At 38.0% G+C, this 16,126-nt stretch overlaps 1 protein-coding gene across 1 annotated transcript in view; it reads right to left on the minus strand.

Annotated features, from left to right (window-relative positions):
- Positions 1 to 14,904, minus strand: part of LOC140522455 (ankyrin repeat domain-containing protein 26-like) — a 28,135-nt gene extending 13,231 nt beyond the window's left edge. Inside the window, exons 1-6 of the mRNA XM_072637895.1 lie at positions 14,539 to 14,904; positions 13,853 to 13,967; positions 13,471 to 13,701; positions 11,887 to 11,993; positions 7,954 to 8,091; positions 6,892 to 7,022 (exon numbers count right to left, since the gene is read on the minus strand). Of these exons, the coding sequence (XP_072493996.1) occupies positions 6,892 to 7,022; positions 7,954 to 8,091; positions 11,887 to 11,993; positions 13,471 to 13,701; positions 13,853 to 13,967; positions 14,539 to 14,768 (952 nt within the window). The 5' untranslated portion in view covers positions 14,769 to 14,904. The remainder of the gene's footprint in view (positions 1 to 6,891; positions 7,023 to 7,953; positions 8,092 to 11,886; positions 11,994 to 13,470; positions 13,702 to 13,852; positions 13,968 to 14,538) is intronic.
- Between the last annotated feature and the right edge of the window lie 1,222 nt (positions 14,905 to 16,126).

A 16,126-nucleotide genomic window follows, 5' to 3' on the forward strand; every position in this document is an offset into this window, starting at 1 on the left:
TATAAAAGCTACTTTTTAAGTTTAGTTTATCCATATAGGAAAGAACGTATATAAAATATTTTTAAGACATGATGGAAAAACTTTTGCCATTTGGAGAGTTATTTCAAGAAAGAAAAATTGTTTTAGTCATCTCCTTTAGTAATTCAAAGTTATTAATATATAAACACCCTTTCCACATATGTATTTTACCATTAATGAAAAAGAAAGCTATGTACATGTTGGAGATATATCTCAGAAATCAAAATTTGAAGCTTTGAAACTATTGTATACTTTTAAAATATCATTTGTTTTCAGTATTCAACAGTCATTTCCATATATCTTAGATTCCCCCCTCCCTGTAACCCCGTATCTCCCCATGTCCATGCTGAGACAGCATACCGTTTGTTATAGATTCTACACTTACATTCCAATTCAATATATTTTCACCTTGGTCATGTTACATAGAAGAGTTAAAACGAATGAGAGAAATCCTAAAACAAATCAAAACAGAATATAAAAGAAAATGATCTGCTTCATTATGTGATGAAATTTCGTAGTTCTTTCCCTGCATGTGGAAGGCATTTTGCCTTAAGAGACCACTGGAAATTATGTAAATCCCTGCATTGCAATGAAGTGCTACGCCTAGCAGAAAAATTCCTCCCATATAGCGGTTGTTGCTGTGTACAAAGGTCTCCTGGTTCTGTTCCTTTCACTCACAATCTTTTCACATTACTATTTCCAGGCCTCTCATTAATCTTCCTGTTCATCATTTCTTATAGCAAAACAGTATTCCATTACATTCCTGTGCCACACTTTATTCAGCTATTCCTTAAATGATATGCATCCCGTAGAGTTTCAGGTTTTGGCCACCCAAAGGAGAGCTGCTATAAATATTTTTGTACATTTGGGACTCTTTCTCATTTTTGTGATCTCTTGGGGATACAGTGTTAGAAGCGGTAGTTCTAGGTCAAGGGCTGTGCACATTTTTTAGCTCTCTGGACATAGTTCCAAAATGTTCTCCAGAATGGTTGGATCAGGTCCCAGCTCCACCCACAAGAGATTAGTGTTCCAACTCTCCCACATCTTCTCCAACATGCATCATCTTCCTATTTTGTCATGTTACCCAACCTGATGGCTGTGATGTGGTATCTCAGAGTTGGTTTGAATTGCATCTCTCTAATCAAAAGTTCTTGAGAGCTTTTTTTATATCACTCTAGACAGCTTTTATTTCTTCCTCTGAAAACTGCCTATTCATAACCTTTGACCGGTAATGGGCTGGGGATTGACTTCTATTCTTGTACATTTGACTCACTTCTCCATCTATTTTAGAAATGAGGCCTTTATCACAGACGCTAATTGCAAAAATTGTTTCCCAGGTTTCTGCTTTCCTCCTAATCTTCGTTGCATTGGGTTTGGTTGTAGAAAGCTTTTCAGTTTAACGGAATCAACATTTTCCATTTTGAATTTCATAATGCTTTCCACCTCCTGTTTAGTCAAAAATTCTTCCCTTCTTCATAAATCTGAAAAATAGACTATTCCTTGCTCCATTAATTTATTTATAGTATCAATCTTTATTCCTATAGCATGTATCCATTTGGAATTTATTCCTGTGTACGGTTTTGGGCAATGCTCTAACCCTAGTTTCCACCACAATGTTATCCAGTTGTCACAGCAATTATTGTCAAGTAGTGAGTCCTTATCCCAGAAACTGGGTTCCTTGGCTTTCTCGAAGTGTAGATTGCTATATTCTTTGACCACTGCGTCGGAAGGACGTAAGCTATACGACCGGTCTGCCCTTCTGTTTCTTGGCCCGTATCAAGAGGTTTTAATGATTGTTGCTTTATAATGAAATTTGGGATCTGGTAGATCAAGGTCACCTTCCCTGGTATTTCTCTTCATTAGTTCGCTTGATATTCTGGGCCTTTTTCTCTTCCCGACGAATTTTGATCTTATTTTGTCTAGCTATAGAAAATAATTATCTGATAATCTGATTGTTATGGCACTGAATAAGTAAATTAACTTAGGTAGAATTGTCATGTTTTTTTAACATTGGCTTGGCCTAGCCATGAGCAACTAGTGTTTTTCCGTTTTCTTAGACCTGTCTTTATTTGTGCAAAAACGGTTTTGTAATTGTATTCAGATAATCCCTGGATTTCTCTTGGCAGGTAGACTCCTAAATATTTTATAGTGTCTAACCTAGCTTTACAAGGAATTGTTCTTTCTATCTCTTGCTCTTGAGCTTTGTTAATAATATATAGAAATGCAGAAGATCTGTTCATTTTGCAACCTGAAACTTTGCCAAGTTGTTTATGATTTATCATTTCAAGTAGTTTTTTACTAGAGCCTCTGGCATTCTCTAAGTATATCATCATATCATTTGCAAAGTGAGATAGCTTAGTTTCTTCTTTGCCTATTCTAATTCCATCCTTTTCTTTTTCTTCTCCTATTGCTACCACTAATATTTCTAGTACCATATTGTATAACATGGGTGATAATGGACATCCTTGTTTCACCCCTGGTCTTCTTGCAAGTACATCTAGCTTATCTCCCTTGCATATGATGCTTGCTGAAGGTTTTCGGTAGATACTACTTATTGTTTTATTATTTTATGGGAAGTTCCATCTACTCCTATGCTCTCCAGTCTTTTCAATAGGAATGGGTGTTGTATATTGTCCAAGGATTTTCTGCATCTTTTGAGATAATCATTAGTTTTTGACATGATCAATAATGTTAATAGTTTTCCTAATAATGAACCATTCTTTTCAAGGTAAGTTGCTGTATTTTTTTTTTTTTTGCTAAAATCTTTTTTAAAATTTTTGCACCAATATTCATTAGAGAAATTGGTCCAGGATTTCCTTTTTCTGTTTTGGCCCTTCCTGGTTTAGGTATCACAACGATATTTGCATCATAAAACGACTTTGAGAGGACTCCTTTGCCAATTTTCCCAAATACTCGATATAATATTGGAAGTAACTGTTCCTTAAATGTGTGATAGAATTCAATTGTTAATCCATCCAACCTTGGAGATTTTTTCCTAGGGAGTTCATGGATGGCTTGTTCAATTTCTTTTTTCCGAGACAGGGTTATGTAACTACTCAACTTCCTCTTTTGTTAATCTGGGCAATTCACATTTTTTAAAATAGTCATCCATCTCCTTTAGATTGTCGAATTTATGGGCATACAGTTGGGCAAAGTAATTTCTAGTTAATGTTTTAATTTCCGGCTCATTGTAGGTGACTTCAACCCTTTTCATCTTTGATAGTGTAATTTGCTTTTCTTCTTTGGTTTTGTTTTTTTTTTTATCAAATGGCTCAAAGGTTTCTCAATTTTGTGATTTTTCATAAAACCAACTTTGAGTTTCATTTATGACTTCAATAGTTTTCTTAATTTCCATTTTATTAATCTCTCTTCTGGTTTTCAGTCTTTCTGATTGGGGATTTACTTGGGGATTTTCAATTTTTTCTTGTTCTGGCTTTTTCACCTGCATGTCCAATTCGTTCATGTCCTTAGAGGAAGAAATTTTACATCTTTAAATTCCTACATCAGCCATTGTCTATTTTGAAATATTAAATGACTTTACTATATATCAGTCCAAAAACGTCTTAAGATGTTGTTTAATATACAAAACTATATAATTACCTTTACTATTCATCAGTCCACAATATATTACTAAATTCAAAGCTTTTTTTTAGCAGGGGTTTCTTGTTTATTAAGTATTTACAATTAGTTTGACAAGAGGAATTGGTTGCATCAATGAACATATGCAAAACTTTTTATTAACTTTGGGAATTTTCAATTATTGATATATATGTATATGTACACGTATACATAGATACACACACATACATAAATATGTATGTATGTATAGTCAAAGTCAGGTCCTCTGGTCCGCTGAAATATGGGGCCGTGCTCTAGAGCCCTTCTGGAGGGGAGCACAAAGGTAAATGCATCAAGAAACAGGTACTACTGTGCAAGTTTTTGTATATAGGATTATTGTTGCACCTTTGATTGTGATATTGCCTACGTGAAAATTAATATATCCCTTCACCTTTCAGTGCTCAAGTCAATTCTCTGCCACCCGAAGTTTCACAGAAGGTGCTAACCTGCACTTGCAGAAGGAGATAATTCATGCCAACGGAAATACAAGTCTTGTCTTTATCACCAAAAAGAATTGTGTGATATGGGCTTGTATCCTGAGGCAGACATTTATATAACCCACTCATTAAACTGAAATTCATCTCATTGTTTCCTAAAGCTAAGGACAAGAAGAGAAAAGTAATTAACAAGAGCACTGGATTTCTTAATTCAACACAATACCTGGCAGAGCCAGGACTAGATCACTTAGTCCTAAATCCTGCCTGTCTTATCTAGCTACACTACAGCACTGTCTGACTTGGGAAGGACAACTTTTACTTGTCAGCATTTCCAATTTGTATTACCCATGAAGAGTTGTGCAACAAGATGACATTACTCAATTAAAGTAATGGCTTCATGAAAACAAAACTGAATATCAATCATCAGGGAGAGAGAGAAAAAAGACTTTTGGATTGCAATGTTTTGGGATAATTTGTGACTTTGCTACCATAACCCTGAATTAAAATATCAAAGAAATGAGAATTACTGATTAGGGAATGCTCCACCCCAGAATACAATAATTTGTCAAAATGCCAGAAAACCAGAAAATTTCGAATTTCTCTGACAAATAATTTGGGCTTATTCTCAATTAATGTGAACAAAAGAAAACAAGAAATAATTACAAGGAAGGAAGATGTTGCTTCAGGGAACGAAAAATGACTACCAGGCCCCAGGATCGGAACTCTATCACACTCATACTTCATGATAAGAGCCTGGTTTCCTTTGCCAATATGATTTATAAGAAAATGTGTACGCAAAGGGTTCACTACTAATAAAACTCAAGAAAATATGTCCTCACTTTATTACTACTCTCATCTTCCCCTCAAAACAATGAAGATTTGAGGTTCATGGTCACAGCTCAGTGACTCCTCAAGTTCAAAAAAGTCATCACCAATTTTGTCTAATGCTGCATGAAGCTATGCTGTACTGCCACACTCGTGTATCAGATAACAAATTTTACTAATTCTTGGATGAACATAAATGAGATAGAACAAATAAATGTCTTATGGTACAGAATTTCAAGGAAAGCATACATATTTAATAAAAATATATTTAAAAAAAGAAATTTTTTTCTTCCTATTCCTATCCCTAGTTGTTTGAAGCTTTTAAAATTCTAACCTTACTATGGTTGCGCTTACACTCTGATTTGGGTTTCTATAGAAAATGATTCTGGTTATTATATATTTCATAAAGTCAGTGTCTGCATTCAGATATCTGTCACAAACCTACTTATGAATAGTTCTATCAGTAACAATCCTTTCAGTTTTCCCTATATTTATTTCCGTCTTGTAGACTATAAATTTTCTTGTTTGATGAAATTCATAGACATTCCACCTTCATTGAGTTTCCTAAGTACAATTATTTTTATTACAATTTGATTTGGAATTTCAAAAAATTTGATTAAATTTCTTTCTCTAGATAACATAATAGAAATTGAGGAATACAACTTGACATTTTTAATCTTAAAAGTTCATTCTATTTGCATGTATGTAGCTAGAGATATACTATTTTACAAACGAAGAAAACGAAGAAAAATGAAGTTCATTCATCACCTGACAAGCTATAAGCAAGGAATGTTTTCTGAAAAGGATGTGATTTTAGACTGTACTAGATATACTTAAAATTAAATACTGTTTCTTGTGCCATTGTGATTTCTTATTTCTTTTAAGGAACGATTTACATAGCTCATCTCTTTCAGATCTGTAGTGTAATATGCGCATGATCACACTTTCTTTGGAGCTCTGTTGGCATGAGCAAGGCATCTAAGCTAACTGCTCCTTAGTTTCATCACCATTCAAATGGAAGTAAACAGAATACCCACACTGCTTTTCTCACAAGGTAAAGGGTAAATTGATTTGAAACAGAAAACTCATAAATACGGGATGAAGTTATTATTGCAAGCCCAGGTCATTGAGATTCCCAATGGCCCAGCTGGCAGGATTCAATATTAGGCAACCACTCAGAAAAATCTCTTCTCTTTGAAAGTTTAACGGCCTGAATCAGGAGATTGGAAGTGTTCCTAGGATGATGTTGGAAGTGGGCACATGTGCAAATATCTACCAAAAATCTAGGAACATATATGTATTACCTTTCAAACCTTTGTCCCCTGTTCCCCCTAACTTCTGTGTCTTTTGCATCCTCTTTGGTATCTCTGAACTGAAAGCTTTATGAACATTTAGAAATGTTGGAAACGTTTAAAATGTATCCATTTCCAAAGCTTGGATAAGTGATTTTCATAGACTTCCAAAAAGGAAGAAGGCTTTGCTCTCCAGCTGTTTTACCGTTCTGCCTTTATATGTCCAAATATTAGATGAGCCCATCTGTGTCGGTGTGCCTCTGTGTGTGAACATGCTACAGTTACAGGAGACGTTTACGTACTTATTTTTCCCATGTTTTAGCATCAAAAATAACTAATATCACTACATATAATACATGTGAAATATGTTCAAAATTTTTCACATGATTTCATTAATTACATTTAGAACAATGGAGAAATCTGATAATTGTTATTGTAACTTGCTTAAAGAAATTTTTGGAGAAAGCAGACATTAATAACACAAAATACCTTGAGGCTGTTTTGTTCAGGATAATCAACCTACAAGGATAATTAAGTAAATAACCAAAAATAGACCAATTCCTACCCTTTAAAAGTATAAAATGGAAATAGAACATATATACATATATTTATATACATAAATATTTAATATATATGAAATTAAAGATTGCTCTTTCATTATTTTTTAAAATTAGCTATTTTTTTTAATTTGTCACTCTTACCTTCCTGATCGTTGGCAGGTCCAGTCACGGTAAATCTGGAATCAGCAGCCCTTTCCAAACTGCTGATTTGGAGTGAAAGGGGCTGATTAAGTGCCTTCTGTTGTCCATATTGATAAATTAGTTCGTAATGACTATGTACAAAGTAAAAGATAAAACAAAATATTTCTACATCAACCAAGATAAAATTATACGTACCGGGTCTCTGCATACCTTAGACTTTAATAATCAGATTATCAGCAAAATTGTTGTTATTCTTTTGATAAAGTCTGTAGGGTATAGCTAATTATTCAGCCTAAACCTAGTATACATGTACTCAGAGTCACAGTAATAGAGAAGTATAGATTCAGAGCTTTAGATCATCTACTCCAAACACTTTATTTTCTAGATTAAGTAACTGAGTTCCAGAAAAGGTTAACAGTTCTCCAGGGTGATCCATAAAGTGAGAGGCATCATTTTTCCTCAGGTCCTCTGATTCCAATTAGAGCACTCTTTCCCCTGACCAAACTGCCTCATTGTAAATTTTGATGTTGATTATTATATTTATTACTTATTCTCTTTAGCTGTCACTCACTTTCAGGTGTCCAACATATCATGTGGCTTTTCCTAAAACTAACTTTAAATCTACTATAACTGGAGGTATCAGCAAAGATTAAGAAACAAACAGGAAAAAAAAACCGTGTCTTTAAAGCAGACTTTATAAATAAATTTTTGTGAAGTGAACTTTTGGGATGATCAAATACTAAAATGTATGGAAAACATTGGAAAACCTTATAGAACTATAAAAATGGCACCTATCATCCTCGTTATCCTTACTTCTGAAAAATCTGATCTCACATACCCTGACTCTACTTTGTAACTCGTCTCATGCTTATGTCCTCCTGAACTTGGATAACCGAAATTGGCCTTTGGACCAACTTCTTCACAGTGCCTTGAAGTATGCTTGCCAGATGCTTGCCATATTATGCAACTATGAAAGTCCCAGACAGTCTCCTTTGTATAGAGGAGAAATGATTTTAAATGCAATTCCATACAAATTATTAGAATTAAAACGTTGATACTTACATGGAATGACCACTGAAAGCAGCATGTTCCTCAGCTGTCTGTCCAAATGCATCTCGGCAAGAGAGATCAATATCATATTGAAGAAGAAGACTGACTACACCTGTTGGTTTACAACGGGCAGCAATCATCAGGGCTGTTCTAGAATAACAAAGAAACCATCGACATTTCAGAATTTAAAGGAGTCACACGTAATTAGATTTCTCTCGATATGTTGCAACAAGAGGATATCTCATATATGAGGTTATACGCATGTGCAACATGAATACTTCGTGAGGGATGAGTACTTTTTGTGCTTATATGCAGCATGAAAAATGGCAGTTAGGAAAAGAAGGAAAGACAGGATTGAGAGGGGTATTTTTTGTCCTCTTAGAGTTCTAGCAGGAACTGTCCAATTCAAGATTTTCATGACAACAAGAAGGTAGTGCATCAGAGTAACTTGTGTACAAAAGTGAAGAACTTTCAAGGGAGCCTACACCAAGTTTCCACTTGTTTACTAGCCTTGAAAGGAAAGTGGAGGCTCTTTGAAAGTAATGTTTATGGACAAGCTCATGTAACTGAAGAAAGGTTCATCACCAGATAGCTAGGACCATTGGATTTCAGGAAGGCCCATTAACCCATGAAGGCAGTTGATAAAGAGTTAGTGTGATTACAAGCTGCACTAGTAGAGAAAATATCCAAAATCGTGAAAACAGAGATCTTCTGAAGTTCCGAGTTTGTGTTATGTTGAATAATTCACTGTCTTTCTGCCTAAGGCAGTATTGTAGGTATATCAGTAATGTCACGTAGAGGTGTGCTGTTCCTTGATTACTTCGTGATAACTCATGGGGCAGCGAGGTGGTGCAGTGCATAGAGCACGAGTGCAGGAGTCAGGAGGACCTGAGCTCAAATCTCACCTCAGATACTTGACACTCACTAGGTGTGTGACCTTGGCCTAGTCACTTAACCCTAATTGTCTCATCCTGGGTCATCTCCAGTCATCCTGATGAATATCTGGTCACTGGATTCAGATGGTTCTGGAGGAGATGTGAGGCTGGCAACCTGCACAGCCCTCCCTCGCTCAAAATAAAGTCAATTGCAAGTCATGGCAGTATTGCCCTGATGGCATGGTCTTCCTCTGCAAGGAAGGGTGAACACTCACGCAGTGATAACCGATATAATAGGCTAACTCTGTGGAAGGTGGAAGTAGTGTCAAAAATATCCATGTAATGTAAATATATTATATGGGGAAATTATGGATATTTTAAGGTATATTCAAGTGTCAATAAACTCTTTATGGCAGGTAGAAATGTTGATTCTGTTTAAATGTTTTTCTCTGATCCAAAATCTCAATACCAAACATAGCAAAAGGAACGAGTACAATATATTTGGGGGTGGCGCGGAATAAAGGATTATGGGAAAGATTGAAACTGATGGAGTTATGAAATATAGTATTAGCTCTTAATATTATCCTATCTTTTAAAATATTAGGTTTGTTTTTTAAAAGATTATTTTTAGTTTTGCGATCCAAGATGATGGAGTAAGCAGTAAATCGCCATAACTCTCCAATATTCACCTCGAAACAACCATAAAATACTGCCCTCAAACAAATCCTGCCACAGCAGAACCATCAAAGGTATAGGGTGAAACAATCTTAGAGCCCCCAAACCTTGGAAGATTGACAGGGAAGTTCTTTCTCACTTAGGTAAAAGGGAGCATACTCCAGGACAGGAAGTATCCCAACAGGGCAGCAGCAAGCCTCATCTCAACAAAGCAATGGTAGATTCGGAGTCCCAGTATAGGGAGTGGGCAGACTCCAGTTCTAAGAACTGACATGCCTCAGAATAGACTCAGCCAAACAGGTAGGGTCTATCCCTACAGGTGATTAAGGAAACAGGCAGCCACCAATGGTTACAATGCCAAGAACTTCAGGGTACATCTAGGGAAACTCAAGAACACTCCACCAGTCGTAGCACATGACAAACATCAGCAGTAGAACTCCGGGACAGCATCAGGTAAGCTGCCAGAACCCTACTATCTGCAGCAGTGCCTTTCATTCCCACTCCCATCCCCCGAGCAAACCACCGTAAAAGAGGGCTCCCACACGAGTCAGCAAAACATTGCAGCACCAGGTAAACAGCCAGGACCTGGAGACCCTGCTACAAAATTCTGAAACAGTGCCCTTTCCACATTGTGAGCAGAGCTCAAATTGAAAAGAAAGGGGAAAAAAAGACGAGCAAAAAGTCATTGGAAAAAATGACCATAGGAAGTTATTGTGGCCACAAAGAATGTGGAGGAAAAATATTCAGAGAAGGAGAATGACGCCAAAACACGTATAGGCAAAATCGCAAAGCAAAAAGAGAAGTGAGCTCAATCCCAGAGAGAGCTCATGGAAGAGCTCAGAAAGGAAATTAAAATCATATAAGAGAGGTAGAAGGAAAAGTGTGCAAAGAATTGAGCGATGAAAGAGAATTGTGACAATATAAAATACTTGGGAATCTCTCTTCCAATACAAACCAACCAACAATGAACACAATTACAAAACGTTTTTCACTCAAATCAAGTCAGATCTGAATAATCTAAAAAATATCAGTTATTCATTGGTAGGCCAAGTTAATATGATACAAATGACAATTCTACCAAAAGTAATATCTTACTCAGTGCCATACCAATCAAACTACCAAAATTATTGTATAGAAATTAAAAAATAAAATTCATCGGGATGAACAAAAGGTCCAGAATACCAAGGGAATTAATCAAAAATAATACAAGTGAAGGTGATCTATCTCTACCATATATAAAATTCTATTGTATAAATCGACAATCATCAAAGCCACTTGGGACAGGCTGAGAAACAGAGTGTAGGATTAGTGGAATATGTTTGGTATCAAAGAACCAGGGTCAATGACTACAGTAATCTTCTATATGAGAAATCCAAAGATTCCAGCTTCTGAATTCACTAGTTGACAAAAAATGCTGAGAAAACCGGGGGAAAAAGTCTCATGACAGAAAATGTTATTCACATCCAGAGAAACAATTATGGAGTCTGAATGGAGGTGGAAGCATACTATTTTCTCTCCCTTTTGGTTTTTTGTTTTTTCTGTCTTCAGATTTTCCTCTTTTATTCTGCTACTTCTGTCAAACATGAGCAGTGTAGAAATAGGTTGAATATGATTGTACATGTACAGCCTATATCAGTTTGCATAACATCCTGGGAAAGGGGGAGGCCCAGGAAGAAGAGCAATTTGAACTCAAAATTTGAAAACTGCAAAAAATTGAAAAGTAAAAATAAATAAATTTTAAAAGAATAAAAGAGAGAAAATGTGACAATGTAAGTGCTTTCATCGTCCTCAAATATTAAAAGAACCAGGAGAAGGCTTCAATGCCTTTCTTGGATCCTCTTTGTGGAATTTCTGGTATTAGGACAAAAATCCTGTAGCATAAGAAAGTATGGAAGGACTAAAATCTCAGCCAGTGGCATAAATATTCACAGTGATAAGGTCACAGGATCATGAAAGTCAGTCATCTTATTATTGTATTGATTTGTATTTGTCAGTGCACATATCCTTAAGAACAATGAAAGGAAGAAGAAGGAAAAATTACACACATCAATTCTCATGATTGACATGAAGATTATTTCATGTAGAGAATCAATTGCATCACGAGTACACAAAACAGCTATGTGATGATCTTAAGTCATTGAAAATCAAACAATGAAACCTGCGAAAATAAATCACTAATTGATGGTGGATGGCATGCCCACATGAATGGCTTTCTCTGCTGCAGAAGCATAAATAGTAGCCCTTTTCATAATTGATGTTTGTGCACATTGTCACCCTTTCTCAGTGATGAACAATTTCAATTATTGTTGCTCACTAAGAGTTCCCTGATTGAAGTTGTTCTTATTCCTCTAATAACAGTTACCTCTTTTTTTCTTGGAAGCTTTAATTACCGTACCTGTCAAGCCTATCCGATGTATTCACATTTGCTCCATTCTTTAAGAAAAGATCTACCATATCTCGGTTATTTTCTTTAACTGCAAGCAAAAGTGGTGTGCAGCCTTCCTGCAAAATCATATTAAAGATCAAGTTAAGGTATGCAAGAATTGTTTATATGATAGAATTCAGTTGAAGGCATGTTGTGAACATCCTGTGAACTTGCTAATGACATGCTAAGGAAGTAGGCTACAATGGAACTCTGGAATGAGAAGAGCAGGGCATAAATCCAGCTTCTGTTAGTTAATTTCCATGTGACCGTAAGTAAATTATTTCACTTCTTTGGGCCTTAATTTCCTCACATGTAAAATGAGGGAATGAAGTTAGATAGCCTCTGGGATTGCTTCCAGTTATTAATTTGTGATCAGGACGTAGAAAACCAGGATGTGTAAGAGATTTTCCTAATCTTTTAGGGGTACCTTCCTTTCCTCTGTCTTCATGTCATGATCAATGATCGTCTGCGTGCAGTCACCCTTATTTCCCCAGTACTTGGCCAAGCTACAACTAAGTTCTGGTCAGTTTTCAAGTTGCCTAGTTCTCTTCATCCTTTCCCCTGAAGTGTGTTACAACCAGCCTCAAAACTCAAGAAAATCTTGCCTTAAGGTGGCTGAACCTTGAAGAAAGTCATTCTCTTGATATTTTCCCTCCCTTCACAACCCTCCTAATGTATATTTTGATTTTTATTTTCTTTCTTGAGCAGCAGTGACGAGGAGTCAAACCTTTTCTTAAAAATCAGGAGATACTCAATAAGTCTAGAAAGGAAACGGCATAGCGTGTAGGAAATAGAAAAAAAAAACACACCTACATACACTTAAGAATTTGTTCTTGTAAAATGTCTGTCTGCAGTTTTATGCTGAACAAATTTTTAACAGAATATTTTTTAAAACATTATGACATTTCTTCTTGACCAATTAACATTGTACTATCATAGGTAAAGGTTTATATGTAAAGTATTGCAGACAGATATTTGATGGAACCTTTGAATTCTGGGTACCAGACCTAATATAGCATGCAAAGAAAATTCTAGAGAGATAGATGTGGTGGACTGAATGGAGAGCCAAACTCAAAATCAGTGAAACAGAGATTCAAGGCCTGCTGCTGAGACACTTAGAGTGGCTAGGTGAGCCTGGGAAGTCACTTCACATTTCACCATTACAAACCATTCCCTAAGTCACGTTTTCATAACTTTTTGTGTGTGTGTGTCATGCACCCCTTTCCAGAATAATGCTTTTAAATACCTAAAATACAGAGAATGCAAAGGAAGCCAATAACATTGAAAGAACTATAAAATAAATGGTGATTTTTTTTGAAATTAATGGATCCCAGGTTAACAACCCTACTCGAAGATTAAATCTTAGAACAGGCCCTGGTCCAAAGCAGTCGAGGGAAGTTCCTCATTAAGAGTTCCGTTGTGAATGGAGTCTCCTCCCCGTTTTGCCTGGCCATCAGAAAATTCCCAAGGCCAATGAACTTTGACTAGAGATGGATTTTAAGATACTTGCATTAAAGAAATGCTTCCAAGAATATAATGTGCATTGGAAAATACCTGATTTACACATTTGATCTCAGAAAATATTTTCTCACACAAGAGGTAGACTTCTACCTTGTTTTTTGCTTCCATGTCTATTGTATGTCTAAGCAGCTTTGCTGCTATGGCTGTGTTAAGTCCAGAGGCAGCATAGTGAAGTGCAGTGTTGTCATGGGTATCCATCAGAGCAGGGTCTGCACCATAATCCAGCAGGATCCTTGCACACTCCTCCTGCTGACACTGTACTGCCTGTGAATGGAATGTAGAGAAAGAGACAATCAATACTCTAAAAAGTATTTAGTATACTAAAACATCATTAGTGATATTTAAATAATTTAGTAAAGCACATTTTCTTACTCCAAACGCATTCTATAGACCAGCAAGGTTAACTAGGGCATACCTTCATTAAAGATGTCTGATAGTTCTTGTCACGCAGGTTTATTTTGCATTTTCTCTCTACTAAGAGAGACACAACATCTGGATGGCCATTTGCAGAAGCCAGGTGTAGAGGTGTGCTATGAAAATGAGAGCTAAGTCAATGCTTGGTAATTACGAAAATCAAAATTGTACTCTTATTAGGTACTACACTTGTAACATAAAATGCATTATTGTTACTCCGCCTGAAATCGAAATCGCTGCCCAAATAAATATAAGTGGCCACCCTTCTCACCCGAGGACATCTACAATGTGCATTAGTTCTTCTGACCGGATATGATGAACAAAAACGTCTGGGAAATAAATAGCAGACTCAGAAGAACATTTCACTGGAAGAGAGCAGCATTTGCTCCCACCACGTCACTGAGAAAGAGTAAGTCAGCTGGAAGCAGACTACAAGTAAAAGGAAGGAGTTTCCCCTCCATTAAAAATGGGCAGGCAGGAGGGTCAGGGGTCACCAGCACTCAGAACTTGGGATCCAATCTCCAGGAGGCAGAGCCTGCGCCTGCTCTGGCCCAGGTGCTCAAAGGACAAGTTTTCCAAGGATTAGCCAAGGCACATGCAGACTCGTGGAGGGAGGGTGGAGGAGGGGGTGTCTTACACTGTTCCTGGGGGGGGCCATCCCTTCTCTCACCCCCAGCGCCCTCTCACCGCTTCTCTTTATCCAGATCGTCCACGTGTGCCTGGCCCAGCAGCAGCAGGTGCTGCACCCTGGCCACATCCCCGAAGGAGGCAGCTTTATGGATCTTCCCGAGGTCCTTCATTCTGATGACATAACCGGCACCTGGGACCAAGGGTCGGACCTCGCTGTCTCTCCTGGGAGAGGAGGAGCCAGATGGAGACCGCTCTCTCCTTCTCAAGATTTTGAAAATCTTCCTCATCCTGAGGGCGGGCTTCAGAGATGGTCTGGAGAACTCACTTGGAGACCCTCAGCCTTCTCCGGGAGCTCGCTTACTCTCCAAAACACTTCGATAGTCAGAGACTCCAAGGAAACTGCGTCCAAACAGGGCAACAGTTAGAAAGGAATCGATCCTGGAGATGCTTGGAGCCCTAGCAACGCCTCGAGGGAGACCGAAGTGCGCGTGAGCTTGACAGACGCTCAAGGCATGCGCACGCGCCCAACGGGAAAGATTAAGCCTGCACGAGTGCTCACGTGCCAGGTCCATTAACTCTCTGCTGGAAGGCTCCAAAGGTCATGATCGCGAGGGTGGCTGGGCCCAAGGCTGGCTGCTTCCCCTGCTAGAGGTTCTGCCGGGTCTCGCGCTGGGACAGGATGCATAGGGGCGGGGCTGTGAAGGGGTGGAGGAGACCTAATGGGAAAGCTGGAGCAGCTGGATTCAGAGGACTTGGATTCGAATGTCGAACTCCGGACTGGCTCTGTTGTTTCACTTGGGAAAGCACCTCCTCTCCCAGCCTCAGTTTCTGCGTCTGTAAAAGGAAGAGGTGATTCTCCATAGCCCGCCAAGGGTCTACAAGGCTTTAAGAATTCGTTGACGCCCCGACTGAAAACGAGTAGCATGTTACTACTCTGATGTCTGGTAGCCTAGGTTCCTCTTTGCTCTCATTCTTCCTTTTCCCTTCTGACCTTCAGGAGAGGAGGGCAATGATTCCTCAGGGACAGGCTGCCTGGCACGGGGAGGGTGGAGCTGGCCTTAGACAGGAAGCCCTGGGTTCAAGCCTAGCTTCTGCAAAATTATCATTGCCCTAGATATGTCCTAAGTAAGGGTAGGGGAAGAGTGGGTTGCAGCAGTTTCTTGGAAAAAGTGATGTTCGTTTTAGCTGATCATAAGAAAGGCTACGGTAATAGAATAATACAGTTTAAATCTCGCAAGTTAACAGTTCCATTCACCTCTGGGCTGCAGGGTCCCCGTCCACAAGACTATGATAATAATGGGGGCTACATATTAAGAGGAATATTGATAAGTTAAGAGTTGTGATTATGGTTTGTCCTTCCTTCTGATAGAGGACCTTGACCTCAGTAAGAAGACAACATGACTTATACTTCAACTGGATTGGAGGGAGGGCTGTGCAAAGCCACCAGCTTGATTTTCTCCTCTGGAGCCATCTGAGTCCACTGGCTACATATCGATCAGCATGACTGGAGATGACCCAGCGTGTGCCGAGGAAACTTGTTCGTTTGAAATAAATGTCTTTTCAAATTCTCACTTTGAGTGAGGCAATGCCAGTTCAGTGAAGAAGCCTGTTTAAAAGGTAAATCAAAGGATATCTACTTTAATGG

The sequence above is a fragment of the Notamacropus eugenii genome, chromosome 2 (genome assembly GCF_028372415.1).
Source record: "Notamacropus eugenii isolate mMacEug1 chromosome 2, mMacEug1.pri_v2, whole genome shotgun sequence".
Lineage (NCBI taxonomy): Eukaryota > Metazoa > Chordata > Mammalia > Diprotodontia > Macropodidae > Notamacropus > Notamacropus eugenii.